At 36.1% G+C, this 16850-nt stretch overlaps 1 protein-coding gene across 2 annotated transcripts in view; it reads right to left on the reverse strand.

Annotated features, from left to right (window-relative positions):
* The window catches only part of LOC126844689 (G1/S-specific cyclin-D2-like), a 44303-nt gene that overhangs the window by 19988 nt on the left and 7465 nt on the right, over positions 1-16850 (reverse strand). For both annotated transcript variants that reach the window (XM_050583065.1, XM_050583064.1), the window contains one exon: positions 7560-7775. In XM_050583065.1, coding sequence (XP_050439022.1) covers positions 7560-7775 — 216 coding nt within the window. The remainder of the gene's footprint in view (positions 1-7559; positions 7776-16850) is intronic.

Here is a 16850-nt window from a genome sequence, read left to right on the forward strand (position 1 = left end):
AATTTGTTTCTTATGCCCATTCTCATTTTTGATTAGTTATTTTTTTTCGTATCATTATACTCATATAATAATATTGTACTCTATAGGGCGACCGACGAGACTATTGTACAATACATACTTTGTAACGCAAAAAAATTTTTTTTTAAAAAACCTCGGCCAATACATACAATGTTCAACAATATATTATATTAAATTATGTATTACACTATTACCTATACGGACGTGTAAGCATACATTTCGATAAAACACGTTGTCGGGAATACTAATGAACGATGCGCTGACCAGAGGAAAGAGAGAGGGGGGCATAAAAATAATAATTTTTATTAGTGACGGTGTTCTCCCACCCCTGACTCCCTCGAAAACTATATAGGACTTGGGATACACGTGTACAACGGCCGCGACGGGTCGGTCGGTCGGTCACATGTTATTATATGTATATATAGTCTCTCTCGTTCAATGTATTGAGAATGTTTCATTCATAAAATTTATCTGACACCGGCGGCGACCACCGGTTGCCACGGCCCGCCGTCATCCCCACCGTCGGCCCTCGCCCCGTACCTACACACCACAACCACCGATCGCGCAATAATAATTTAATTTAATTATATACAATTATCCGCGCGTTATTATTATTGTTGTTTAAACGGATTGATCGCTGCCGCTATTAACCTTCAGCAGAACAACACTTATGTATATCGAGAGCTGTGCCACCGAAAATGAATTAAAACAAAACGGTTAAGAAACTCCGTTTTTGTTGATTTATTTTCAATACCATTATCTGCGTCCGCAATGTCGACACATAAAAATTAGATGGACTGATTTTTAAATAAATTTACAACCATAATATTATTTTATTTTTTAAACCGTCAACAAAGTTGAAATTAAATATTATGTACAAACAAAAAAGTTGGCTATTATCTACAATTAACACGCAAAATTGCCTCTTGAGCCGCATACGTTTATTATGCACGTATAATGTATACACTTCAAGGAGGCCTCCTTCGGTAAACAACGACGGGCCCCGTCGGTCGTTAGTCGTTGTGCTTTATAAATATGTATACTCCCGGATTTTTATTTAAAGATTTCGATCACTATAATAACCGGCTATTTACGACGACTGCAATAATCTCGAAAAAAATAAAAATAAAAAACGAATCGGCTACAGCGTACGAACAAAGATACATATTATCATGGGCCGTGGATTTCTATCGCCGTCTATTGTACTGTGTGTGTACGGATATTATACAGCAATCATCCGTAGAAAAATATTGTGTTGTAATGGGAATTGTTCTGTTGTGATAGTTTGGAATTCCTGTACAATAATAATTGTAATTGTGTCGACAACCGAAAATGCGCATAAATAGTTATCGCATGACAGTAATAATTGTTGTCCCAAAATTATTGCGGGCCCGGTGTAGATAGTGTACAAAATTCTTTGGTTTTTAATGTTCCTTTGTAAAAAAAACTTTTCGCTACAACCGCAAATCAAGTCTCCTCGGTTCGAGATCGCGTGCAACCCAAAATCGCGGCTGATCACACATATTAAGTGTATACATACTATAGTAGCATTTTGAGAATATCGCAATCCCCCTACTCGAGGGCACACCGTGACACTTGAAGTTGATCGCCGCACACCGGCTTGTTGGCACACAAACAATGATAATATTATACACAATGTGTAATTCAAGAGCGGCGTGTTTGCTGTTTTCGTTGTCGCTCACTGTGTCAATAAAGACCTTCTTGGGAATATACACGCACACACACGGCACGCAGACAAGCGAAATAAGCCAAATTATTTTGCATACAAAATACACAGCGCAGTAGACAACGAGTCTTTATCGAAGGGGTTCGCAATCACTTAGGCCGACTTCCTGTGGCATAACAGCATAGATATATAAATATATATATATATATATATATAATAGAGAAAAAAAAAGGAAGAGTTAATGTGACGACGCAGACGAGAGGCCAAATTCGGGAGGCCCAATATAAACAACAAAACGACTAGAACGTTACACGTATGATGTGTATGAAAAAACGTGTGAAACCAAAGAGGGTTATGGAGATCCTAAGGCGGTTACCGCCATATATTATATTAATGAACAAAAAAAAAATCGTAATATCCGGTTAACTTGCGGTTACTGTAAAGTTAAGTGAAAAAAATACATTTACAAAGTCACCGACTCGTTACCACGAGAGTATTGCGTAGTATAACTTGTAACGTATTAGTGTATTTTTTTTTTTTAAGCGGACAACAATTACCAATCTCATTACTTATTACCGTTGTCCCCTACATTGACATCACAACCGCACATAATATGCGTACACTATAATAATAATAGTTATTATTTTGGGCGCGGGCGCTTTTTTTTTTTAAAAGATTTTTTTCTCCATTATATAAATATTAGAGAATAAACATCTAAAAAAAAATGTATGCCCGTGTGTGTGTATATACACATTAATAATAAGAACATATACTAACAAGAAATCATAAATCAACGGTTTGTCCATTGCCGGGATCCAGGGCCCGATAGTTATTAGAAAACAGACGGAGAAGGGCAGAAGAAAACATTCATATTATTATACATTGTAGTTTGTATAACACAGGGTCAGGGTTTTACACAAGGATGCCCGGGAAGACATGCTCACCGCCGACGCTCAGACCTGGCCGACACAACACGCCCTTCAAATAGCAGACGGGCAAACAGTCCAGGGACCTTGCGCACAACAAAAGCAATACATCTTAAACCAACGTCATCGGCATTATTTCAAAAACATTCCCGAGGTCCCAAATTAATAGATTCGGAGAAATGCGGCTCTGGGTACCGGCGCAATTATTGACCATGTATTTGCTAGGGTATATGACAATCATTTCCCGTGAAATAACTCAACATTATATTATAATGCTCAAAATAAATCTCACCAAATGATATTTTTTAATTAGATTTATTTGTTCTGTGTACATTTTTTGACAGTTTATCAGGTTCTCTAAATATTTAATTGAAAGAATAATTAAATATCAATACAACAAAATATTATTTATGGATGTGCAATTAGAACTGACCAAATTAGTTTTAATTATCAAAAAGTTAATCAAACTGTACTTGTATATATGTACTTGGAGCCAACTGTAGATATATTTAAACACAAGCTACGCACACATTTTTTTTAAGTATATAGAATGCTATATTTTTGTACATTGATGATTTCATCGATAAACAATTAAAGTATTGAAAAATGAAAAACATTTTCAAGTCGCCATTTGATGATCAAATGTATGTTTTTATTGTGATAACTTTCTTATTTTATTTCCTTATATAAATAACAACTTGTTTATGGGGCACACTATCGTTACCCTTTTAAAAATTTAAAACAAACTCCGAAAAAAAAAATAGATTACGAGACAAGTTTACAAAAACAATTTCAAACGAAAATGATCCAAAAATAATCAATGACGTGTATTTACCAAAACAAAATACAGGGTTTTTTTTTAAACCTAAATAATACTGACCTTTCTCATCTACACAACAAGTGATGGAGAGAAATACCTACATTTTTGATGATGAAAAGAAACTGGTTTTACTGAAAAAAATAAACAGCCAAAGGGATTGTGTGACAACCTGTTATAAATCTACCGGTTTATATGATACATAAGAAAATCGAATAATGAACAACAGAAAAATGTAATGTAAAATCTTTAATACAATGTCTCGCACTGGTCTGTAAATAGCTACGTACATTGTTTTTGTCTTGCCGACGGCAGTCATGTTAGCAGTAGCCATTATCCTTATAATTTAAAGACTTAAAATAATAATATACACACCGTATTAAGAATTAATAATAATAGTTAAAAACGTGTATGTTACACTACATTGTGATTCGTGGACGTGCGCGTTTGGATTTTTATATAATAATAATCAATAAAGAGATTTCTGCTGTTCGCCAATATGACCCGGAGAAAAAAACAGGTCTTTGGAATTATAAGCAGACAAAAACGAATTACTACCTGCGCGACGCGACGCTTTAATCCCATAGATTAAAAAAAAAAATTTGAAGCAAAAAAAACCTAGTTTTGGATTAAAAAAAAAAAACCCAAAAACGAGTCACGTGTGTATTTTGTCGTTCTTTAAAACCAATTGGTAGATTTCTCCAGTTCTTCGAGCCGAGTAAATAACACAACGACAAAAACGGATACTCCAAGTGGATTATTATTATTGTACACACACGAGTCAATCTTGACATTCTTCCAGATTATTATTATTATTATTGTGGACTGTTGTAGTTTTTGTTGTCCTGAATTAGAAAGTATAAGGTGTACCCATACCTTCGAATAAAAGGAAAGACGTTTTAACGGCGGTCTTTATGAATGAACGAGGAGAAGAATTATTAAAATGCGATTTTTATGTGACATGTTATTATGTTTTTTTTGGTGCCATCTTTCGACGGTGTTTCGTAAAGAACTCGCCAGCAACCCGTGCCCCCCCCCCCAGACCACCGCCGTCCCTAGAGGAGTCAGTTGTTTTTATACAAACACACATTGCACGGGCAACCGTATCGAGGCTAAGAGAACCTAGTATGTATGTTGCCTGCCCGGAAACATGAATGGACCTCCACGAAAATGGACGCAAAAAATAAAACCTTTTACTGGTCCCGGGACGGACGAGTAAAGGACACGTGGTGTGTATGTGGACCCGGTCTCATTTAAAAACATCAATGGGAAAAAAAAAGAGGTCCCAATCATCACCACGGATTTTTGTGTGGAATGTGTTATTCTTCTCATTCAAGACAATCGCCTAGCAGTATATATATATATATATAAATAATTATTAACGTTGTAGTCCCAAAACGGATACCATCCGACCCGCAACCTATTTACCCTTCTTTGCCACCAAAAAAACGAAATTAAAATTATATGCTCTGCTATAAAAATAATAAGCGGAGAACGCGCGCTAACGAGACGATGTCGACGACGTCCAATAATAGTGTACATAATACATATAAGTACATTATAAAGCCAAACCTATCCGAGGACGATATTACTCTATAATGGATCCAATATTAATATACATTGTGTTTACAGTCAATTAGGCGTCCAGTTCTTTTACTTACCGCGTTTAATATTTTTTACCCCGGGTAGTCTAAAGAGTTCTCCGGCCGGTGCCTATACTTAGTGCTGTCGGTAGTAGTTAGTTTTCGATAAGCACGTAGTACTCATTATCTACTCGGTTTACATATCAATATAACGCAGCAACATGTATTATTAATGCGATACACACTGAAATGTCTAGTCGTTTCCAGAGTAAAAAACGAACATATGAAGATCGTGTAAATGAAACGCCTATCCATCGCTCACTGGTAGACGTGGGTGAGATCAACACACACACATACAGGCCTACACGGATATGTGAAATACAATGTGCGCCGACAACAGGCGAGTTGAGGAGAAAGAGTGCTAATAATAACAATGTTGGGGAGAATACAAACTAACGTATTGTTATAATGGTTACGTGCGCCGTTGTGGCGTTAGCGGTGGAAACAAGTGACCGACAGACAAGACGAGGTGTGTACTTGAAAATAAAGAGAGAACAAAAAAAAATGAATAAATAAATAAAAACGGATAGTGCCCCCGGTACAGATTATACCGTACTCGTTATTTCCATCACAATAACACCCAACGGTTTTGCCGCAGTGGTGTGAACTGTTGTAACTACTATTTTAATCTGTAAATTATAGCAGCAACAACCCTTGAATAACAAATAACTATCTTAATTATAATAGCATACAAGGAGGGTTACATATATAATATACTTATTGTTTTGTGTTTTCCTCCGCCCCCGTAGGGATTATCCATCTCACAACGGCCAACAGCGCTAACCGCCAAAGAACCACAAAAAAAGATTAAACTCAACAACGGATGCGGTTCGATCCAAATTAGACGAGGTAACGCATTCCGTAAAACGTATATAATTATTATCATTTTGATCTCGACAACGGTATCCGGTCGCTTTCATCGATACCGCCTGATGAAGGGGAAATGATGCGCAGGGCGAGAGGTTGGGACGACTACTTTTCGATTGTTTTTAATATTTGATTTTTATTGCCTACGATTTCTTCAATGTGAACATTTCGAACACCGTGTGGCGGGCGCCGCCACTGTAATCGAAGTATGGGAATAACGTTATACCCATCAAAGAGAACGGTTTTCGTAAAATAAAAAAAAATATACAACCATAGACAGTTAATGTGGGCGAGGGGGGCGGACTGAAATTTGTATAAGGCAGTCCATACACACAAACCAACACATAAGTTAAAGAGTTTTTTTCTAATCAAATAACCGAGGACAACAACACAGACATGATAAGTTTTACCAGCGTTGTACAATATTGTATTTTATATATTTTATCGCCCCACCCCCCGATTAAGTGTTCTAATTATTTTCATTGTCATTAATCATTATCATTATTGTTGTCAACATCTTTAATTTAATTAAATCACCTATTGAAATGTCTTGAGTTGTGTGTGGTGCCATGTTATGCCTAGCGCAAAATAAAAATATATACAATGGCTTAATAAATCACGAAGGACGCATCCACCACAGACAAATCAAACAAATCAAATCATACAGGACGATGGAAAGGGATTAGTTATATCATGTGGAAATCCGACAACCTAGGTTGGAGTTAGGTTACAACGACTTTACAATCAAACAAGCAAAATCTTGGGAAAGCACTTTCTTCTTATCTATAGACAGATATCGATCAGAGGCTATTAGAATAAACGGAAACCTGTTATTAGGAACGCTCATAGTTGGATGTGGTAAAAAAATAAAAACTGAGATTAAGAAGTAGGAACCTCACAAAGAGATTACGCAATGTATAAGAGAAAAAAAGGGTACTTCGGGTATTGTGTGTTTTGTCGGTCGGCCGAACGAGCCTTGTACAACGATATTAATTCCCCAAAGACTATAAGGATGACCAAAGTATACTATTATATTATAAACATAATAAACTCGGAGAGGATCTTATTTCGCCAGAATTTCATACAAAAAGATAAATGCAATTTTTTTCACAATTTTATTTTTACTTAACATATTTCGTGAAAACAATAGTAGGTCGGACACGCAAGTGAAATACTATTAAACGCCCGCTCGCGTTGGCCATGAAAAATTAAACTTTTTAGCTACTTATGATATATATGTTCATCACAAGTGTCACATGTATTGATCGGTTAACAAAATAAAAGCCTATTACTGGAATAATAATATCTCATTTTTATGCGCGTTCCTATCAACAGAAGCGGTTTACTATGTAAAATACCAACACGTTGCCGATTTAATTAAAAATTTTTTAATACACGGTTTCTCCAAAACACGTATATCGTGGCCCCAACGCACACGCGGTTGATAAATTCTTAAGGGAAAACAAAAATGGTTGACGAAATCGTGTGTTTCATAATAATTAATTGTTTGGAATATTAAAAGAACGACCACAAATTATGGTAAACAAAACGAGTTTTTGGCACGCAGAATAGTAAAAATATCATAGAATGTAGGCACTCACCAGCAGCTCTTCGGCCGTGATTGTGTTGTCCGTGTACAGGACCAGGAGGTCAACGGACAGGCAGTCGGACTCGCGGAGCTTGGAGCTTACCATTAGGCAAGTGGTGCCCAACAGCTGTAGGTGATTTTTTTTTATTGGGTTCAGAGACAAGAACCTGTCCATGTAGTTGATTGCCAACGGGAACACGTCTTCTTGACACTTTTGCTCTTCGCAAACCTAAAACACACAAACAAAAAAATTAAATAAATTTAGCAAAATCCAAACAGACAGCAAAATAACTGAAATACAAGTGGAGGTTGTGCTAATCATGTGGACGGCGGTAATGAACTTGTCTCGTATCGACAAGTGAAAACGTGGAGAAGACACCTCTAAAAACCTAAACGGGTGCGGAACCGTATTATCATCTCGTTCGCTTCCTACGACGACGGCACTCATTGTCTAATTTATGGACCTTAACTTTTACTGCACGCCTCGTTATTAACCCGATCTACACAGCCAACCGGATGGGCGATGCACGCTGATTAATAGCCGCACAACACCGAACGCATTTATCATCACAATATTATGTATGATGATGTTGCTGCTGTCTGACTGGCCGGCTCGTGTTACAATTTACATACAGTGTTTTTTTTTTACAATACAAAGCGGGGATTATGGAAGTGTGAAAACAGACTTGAAGAAGTAACCATATACACAAAAATAGTACTACTGCATTATTATTTAATATACTTGTGTCCGACGAACATCAATGCCGGCTGCATAAAAAAACACATTATTGTTTTTAGTTATTTTCTTTTTTTAACTATAATTACCCCAATTTGTTACAATGACGCTCGGTTATTGCACATCACACGCTAAAAACGCTATCATAAATAATTGCCCAATGATTTTATCATTGGTAATGTGCGACAATTGCCTGGGGCTAGCCAAACTCACGTTCACACACATTTTCAATTGGTAAATAAAGAAGAAAAACGAGTGAGCGTTATTTATTTGTAGTAAGACACAACAAAGTTTTATTGGACAAATATAACATTAATTTTTTAAATTCTCGACAAAAAAATTAAAAATTTAAAATGAAAAATTAATTAAATCAAAACGTATTTAAATGTATTTTACCCATATATGCCTAAATTACTGTGTTTAAGAATGAATAGTTTATGAAGCGGAATATCCTTTAATAGCATTTAACCAGTTATAAAGAACTATTTTTAATGTTAGTAAAGTATAAAATTATTATTATCTGCGCGCATTACTCGTCCGCACTCCACCTCCAGTCAAAACGTTCAGCGAATTATTCTTAATTAAAAAAGTTAATTAAATACGTATGTTACCTTTCAGTTTTCATAAGATGATAGCAACCTATAATTTTTCAAAAAAGATAAAATTTGAATGTTTGATTAATACTGTAAAGAATATTAACAAAAATTTCTGCCAAAATGAAAAACTACATAATTGTGTATTTCGTTTTTAGAGAAAATTATTGTCAGAGGTACATAGGTAAATAGATGTCTTGGTACATTATTATTTTTTTGGTAAAAATTAATTGTTATTATAAACGGCTAGCTTTAAGGATATAAGTTGGCGCTGTTTGCGTGTGATATTAAAAAAAAACGAATGAGGAAATATTAATTTTACGATGATTATCATTAAGGATAATAAAAAAACGACAATAAGAGAGAAGGAGATTATTTTGTGTAAACATTAACAACACGGTTTCCGGACCGACGCCGCCGCCGGATTCCTGGGAGGACGAACTCCTCGGTGTTTTTCTGACCTTTCTCAACGCGCGTGTGATGTATGTGTCCGGTGCGTGTTTTCGTCGAGGCACATTACGTGGAAGCTTCTTAACGTCCATCATAATAATATATTACTACTGCCATAGGATAGCCTATACACATATACACGCGGTAATATTAAACGCCGGCCATGTAAGATGATAATATACCATAATAAAACCGAAAATACATATTATTAATAATATTATATTGGTATACTATAATTGGTCGGCGGCGAGAACACGTCGTGCAATTGCTAGTGTGTGAGTGTGTGATAACACCCTCTTTCAACCACCGCCCTGTGGAATGTGCCCCCGGGCGGCGGCGTCTTCATTTACCTTATCCGACTTCCAATCCCAGCAACAGCGATACGATACATACATAATGTTATTTTTACCCGGTCAATTATATTATTATTATTATTATTATCCTTTCGCTCTCACCACACACACACACACCGACCACCGCACGAGGAGGGGAATCTTTTTAACGACCCAAACGGGGAGAGGTGAGAGATTTTATTGCGAGATTGAACCTGTCCATACGACGGTCCTGTGTAGGGTGTTATACACGTAAGACTATTGTAGGTGGAGCTTCGGGTCGGCTGAATTAACCGGGTTGGTTTAGGTTAGACAGAGAAGAAGAAGTACAACAAGACGAGGGACCGAAACTGCCGCCGACAATGGACCGGGGGGTCGACGACGACGACGTTGGAATGTTGTTAAACCCGAAACGCATGTGTGTGTGTGCATATAATGTACACATATATAACTAATAATAATCGAACGAACGATAGGGTTTTCGGGTTGTTTTTAATTTTGTTTTTACGATACCGATATAGTGCCGAGCCATTAAGTCACAAAAAAACAGAGGCTGTGGTTTGCGAAATAAAATCTAAAGTGTTCAGATCATGTAGTTAGTGGGCTGCACGCGCAAACAGCAAGAGTTCAGCTTTATCGTCGAGAGTATAAGGACAACAGACGATAGACAAACCACGTGGATAGATTTTTACATTAGTGAAAATGTGCCTCATAGTTTAGAAGCGCTAAGAAAGGACACTGTGGGATAGAATATAAAAAACGAGAGTCTATTAAGTTAATACGTAAATACATAATCAAAACACGGCCGCGATGTGTTTGGCACCGCGCCATCGGGTGTGTGTTTGCGTTGAGAAATTCCATTTATTTGAATTTGAATTTCTATGAGATTCGTATGCGGTATATTTTTTTTTATTTATATCATTATACTAATCAAACAAAATCTCTTTCGAGACTATAATAATGAGTAGAACTCGGCGCTAATTGCGAACCTGGCGGCCTAAGGTGTCTATTGAACGGTGCATGATCAACAACAAAAATGACAGATGTTATTTATTTTGCAAAAGGTAGTTCTTTAGTTAACAACGATGCCGGTATAATAAATAAATTACATTTGAGGTAATTAGCTTGGGAATCGTGTGTGGCCGAAATATAAAAATAATAAGTATTATACAATAATATGGCCGTTGTCGCACAAGTTTTTCTTTCTGGGGATAACAATAAATTCCCACGATAACGCCGAACTGCCCACGCGGTGTCGCTCAAACAATTTTTTTTACGGCGTTTGCGAAAAAATGTCATACATTTATCGAGTGTGTGAATCATTGTAAAGTGCTCGACTAGGAAGTACGGAAGTACAAGAAGCTAATCGCTAAATTCCTGAAGTTCCCAAGTCAAACGAATGGCACACTTCGCATAACATCTCGAGGACTTCGACGCATTCTTCTAAATACAAGTATTTTGGCAGAGCTGAAAAGGTATTTTTTTGGTTTTGAGGTTTATAATCAATACATTTTTTTTTAACAACACATTACTTGTCAATATTGCTATTTTTTTAAATTTTATAATAGCGGGTATTTGGATTTTATTGATGAAAAGGCGTTGTCCATTCAAGCATACATACTAATGTATGCTCGAATAGTATTCAAATGATGCAAAAAGTTATTGAACCATACGGCAGGTATGAATAAAACATCTAACGAACTATTTTTAATTATTCACCGAAGACTTAATCAATTAAAATAAACCAAAAAAAATTAAAATTTTATCATTTTTGTAGGATTCTTCAAACAAATATTTAACCTTATCATATTTTGGTCATAATATGAAATACAAAAAAATAATAAAAACATTATTATAACAGCAAAGGAAAAGTAAAATTCGATACCATTTGTAGTGGCGTATTGTCATGTTATCAATGCTGTTATTTTGGTTTCAATGCTATCACAAATAGTTTAACCGTGGTGTGCGTTAACGGCTATTACACGTCATTGTCGTTCAATAGTTTGTCCAATAAAAACGCAGTAATGTATCGCTCTAATAAAAATAACTCTTTTTTTCTTTGAGGGAAAAAGTATTAAATAGCATTTAAAACTAAAAGAAAATCGCCAGTAACCTTTTTATTATTGTTATGTTTTCATTATAATAATAATTGAAACAATAACGTTCCCCCGTTATGATATTTTGATTATCATAAGCACTACGGTAATGCGGTAACCGGCAATTCCTAATATTATGGTAATTTTTTGTTCCAAGCTAATAATCTTAAGCTAAACGAACGAATTAGGTACATCAATGAAGCCGAATATTCGAAGAATTCAGACAACAGGAAGACCAGACCCCCGAATTTCGTGAGATTTGATTTGATGTTTATATTCTACATGGACAAGCTCAACGACAGCCGATTATTAAGGCACGACGGGTCGCGTGCAAATAACAACCGGATCGGCGCGAGGCGTGACAGACGGAAATACCACACGAGACGGTTTTTGGCCGCCGGACAAAATCGACCAAACATTCAAAATATTATGTTCTTGTAATAACACGTTATCTAAATATGGAAGAGGCGCGAGAAATCAATAATAATAATAATATCATATTCCGTGATGGTGGTCGTGTGTGTATGCAAGTGAAACACCTAAATAATTATTATTATATTAGGCATTTTTGTTTTGTGTTGAAATTGATTTAGGCTTTGAGGGACAAAAACCGAGGCATCTTCACATCTTCTTTTTTATTATTATTTGACGATATTTTTATAAATAAAAATAATAACACGTTCCGAATGACGGACAAGTGGAACAGATAAGATAGCGCATGGCGCCCGTCGTCGTGGTCTATTGTGCGCCGCGCATTCCGAGACAAAATATAATATCCATTGAAAAATAGATCTCACGAAAACATTGTGCGCCAACCGACGGCGGCATACGCATACAAGCACGCACCGGCGGCGCTGTATGTGTGAAGAGGATCCGTCAAAAATATAAAATACCGTTTTCTCGTGTTCAACAAGTGTTTTTTAAACGAATTGCAGAGTACTTATACAAATTGACCCGTTTCTCATGGCCAATATTGTACTATAAGTAATGCCCCCAACGAATATGTAATACATAATCAAATGTATGTTCGCTGTGTACCCGTGTACAAAAGATAATAATAAAATACCAATAGCTAATAAGACAAATACATTCATGGTTTATAACCTTAGACCACGGCAAAGATGTACTGCGCCGGTCACCTATCAATGCGTGTCGCACGCAACCCTCAAGCGGTTGTGTAGTAATTTATTGATATTTGATATTGTACTTTATATAGACACTGTGAGGCTCAGACCCGATGACTTGTGTACTGTGTAGTGGCAGCATAAGTGCCCGTGGTCGTACGCCGTCCCTCTAATTAAATACACTGACCGCACCGCAATTAGTATACACACAGCACACGAATAATTGTTGGCCCGCCCGTTACTACAACGGTATCATTATGTATTTATTTCGGTACCAGTTTGTCTTGTGTGTGTATGGTTAATACGGATACGAATTTTTTTTTTGGTTATCCTTATTTTTTGGATTCTGCGACCGTTAAACGCTAAATAAACCGTGAAAGCCATCACTCAAAAACGCGTACAGACGTTAAAGACGCAGTCTCTTGGTCGGACAAATTATTGGTGTCGTCGAGGTAAATAAAAATATAATAAACGAAAGCGAAATGCATTACTGGAGAAAAAGAGGCGGCCGCCAGTCATGTCCAAATGATGGGGGGGATGATGACATTGTCGTTGGATGACTACAAAGTAAAAAAGGGATTAAGACGGTACATGATATAATAATTCCACCGGACGACACTAGACGATTTATTGGATTCGAACGGACGATAAGAAACAAGACGAGTATTTACTTTTTTTCACAACCGTGGTCGCCGGGGCCATCCTTAATATATTATATATATATATAAATATAACATTTGTTCAAAATCTTCTTTTATTCAGGTGTAAAAAATGAAAAACAAAAACCACACAAAGAATCCTAAACCAGGCGACAGCAAACGAATAGACGATATATTTACATAGAAAAATTTATAATTTTGAACAAAGTAGTCGTAAACCGATGTTGTTAATCACGAACGCTGTTTTATTATTATGTAAAATTTAACCTCTTCAAGGTCTGCAGCTATTGCGCTAAGGTTGATGTTCGTTAACGTTAGGAGAACATGTGAAAATTAGTCATTATTCATTCCACTAGTAATGTATTCACAAAATGCTACGCGTTTGTCACCAAGATAACACGTGTGATTTTGTTATTTGTAGAACTAATACTTAAACTGAATAAAAAGCAAACACCGACACAAGAAAAAGTAGAAGAACCGAAGTTTAAACGTCTACTTTGCCGACAATATAAATTTATTGACCAGAATAAAATTGTTTAAACAGCTTAATTTAATGTTTTTTTTTTTTTTTTTTTTAATTTAAGTTAATGATTTTACGATAGACAAATATTACAGAAAAAATGTGGAATTACCTGGAAAAAATAGGGCAGTCAGCGATTTTAATTACTAAATTTGATTGCTGAAATCTAAAGGGAATATAGATTTCGGGCTGAGCGATGGTGGTTTTAAAACATTTTTTCGTTATAACTGGTTTAGGAAGAATGTGAAAATAATCGCAAAACGGCAACGTTGCCCCGTCGGCTACAGAGCCAGAGAGGTTTATAAGAACACACAAACACATAATATTATTAAGCCTTAATAAACACCACGCGATTGTGTGTCCGCGTCACACAACAACCCGGAAGGTTATGGTACAGGTAAACAAAATTAACATCTAATCAATGCAACTAAGAATCTCTGGAATCCGTTTGACCGTCCAGGGCATACCTACATACCCGATAAGTGTATGGGCAATTATTTAAAAAGGTTCGCGAAGTTAAATAAGGCTGTTCGTTAGTGCTTTTTTTTGTAATGTAGCAGTTTTACATAGATCCTAGGGCAAAGGTGAGAGGAAGCCTGTTTAGTCTAATTAATGGTTTCCTCTTTTTTCGATATCACAGAAGCGTTTTTGTAGTACCTTAAGGCATTGAAGTCCGGTTTTGAAAACCACGCACATAAAGTCGATTAGCAAACAACACATATCCATATTATACAGTATGATTCATTAAGGATAAGACATTAATTTTCTGTTAAAAATAATTGCAGTTTTTATTAGAGAGAAATTTAAGTTTATGTTATTTTATATTTTTAGACAATAAGGGAAGTTAAATAAATACATATGTTACCATTAGTTTTACAAGTTGATAGAGCTCTGGAAAATATTTTTTTAAAAAAATACATAAATGAATATTGTCGAATATTGTAAAATAACATAAACTAAAGTGTTAAAATACGCTTGTGATTCGTTTAAGCCGGTCACTCCCTCGGGCATTAGTCGGGTGTAATAATTTGTTTTCACTTTTCACGGTTGTAATGTATGTTAAAAAAATAATAATATTGTACACAAATCGTTATCATTTTAAACACAAATATACATCATAATAGTATGTACAATGTACATAATTCACACGCCAAGAGAGTGTGTGTGTGTGTGTGCGAGTCTGTGGTAATTAGTCGTTGCCTGTGGACGATAGTTAAGCATTGCAGTAAGTGGCGCCTTCGACCCGGGGAGAAGTGTTGATTGTTTCTCCTTTCAGAGGCACGAGTTGACGCCATCGCCTCAGTAATTTTACATTATATCCTGAATAGCATATCTTCAGTTATATTATGGTCAACCGTCCACAATACGTTATCACTGTGCTTAGTACGCGTTATAAACGAGCGGTAAACAAATTAACGTTGTGGGTATGCCGTTTTTTTTTTTTAAGTATTAAAAAACAAATCAAAGCCAAGCATAAAAGCGATCGCGGAGAACCATAGCACGAGACTCGAAAGAATTCCTTACTAGTGTGTTCCTGACGAAATCTGTTCACGGTGTATTACCAACGAAACTCGTTAAAAACTGTTGGAATAAATAGCTATTTTGTTTTTGGCAATTCGACCGACCGTCGGCGCGTTATTTTTTAGTACACATGTTAAAATATTAAATACCAACCGTACCAGGCAAGTCCGTGATCCTTGGCTGTAGTAAAAAGACTCGGATTTCCTCGTCGGTAAAGCGTAAAAGGATATGAATATATAACTATATATACGTACGCAACATAATAATTAAACGGTCATTATTATTGTTTCACACTCCAATAATACACAACAGAGGGGGGAGGGGGCGACACGCATACTTAAAGGATCAGTAACCAGCAGCAGGAATAGGCCTGGGATTCGACAGTTCAGCTAAAAAAACACCGTAAGTCGGTAAGGCAATTGAACATACGACGATAAGACGCAGAGTGTGCAACGGCTGCAGATATTTTGGTTTGAGCAAGTTAAAAAAAAGATGCGAAATACAAGAGCAATAATAATAATCTTCGTTGCTACAGGTTAAGATGGACATAATAACTGTAAGCTGTGCTTACACAGCTACTGGATAGCGAGACTATGGTTTACCCATAACGTGTAGAAAAATAAAAATAAATTATTATAGCACAGTTTCACGGGGTACCATTACATATTATCTGCAGTATGCAACTGTGCTGTGTATAGTAATATTATATACAATACGATCATGTACGATCATGGCCGGTTTAATATGACAGGAATTAAATGTGTATATCGAATGGACAATTACATACTTAATTCATTATTATATAATGTGTTAAGCTGTAACGAGTGAAATGAAACGCGGCAAACAAAAAACAATCTTTGTACAAATAAAACGTTAAATATATGTATATACTTTATTATTATTGTTATTTTAATCGAGTAACAACATTCGTGAGATTTGCATACACGACTCGTACAATGTAACGTCTCGAATTATTATCGCATTATGTGTCGAAGCGAGGCGATGTTATCATTGTTTTCTCATTGATCAACCGCCAAACAACCGGCCGCTCGGTCAGTCTAACCCGGGCCGGTCGCACCAGAATCGTTCTCAGAAACCGGGCCCGCGCAAGCACAAAGAGATGATAACAGTTAATTTTTTCTAACAATTTTTTTTCTTTTGATTTTAAAATAAAAAAAACAAAAGACATAAAACCACACAAGGGATTTTTTTTTATATATTCATCTTAAACGTCACCACCACGGCAAACGAAAATTACATATTTTTTCTTGAA

Source organism: Adelges cooleyi, unplaced genomic scaffold (assembly GCF_023614345.1).
Source record: "Adelges cooleyi isolate 19-005CV unplaced genomic scaffold, UGA_ACOO_1.1 ACOO_flye_CR_arks_rails_tigmint_CR_PRNA_651, whole genome shotgun sequence".
NCBI lineage: Eukaryota > Metazoa > Arthropoda > Insecta > Hemiptera > Adelgidae > Adelges > Adelges cooleyi.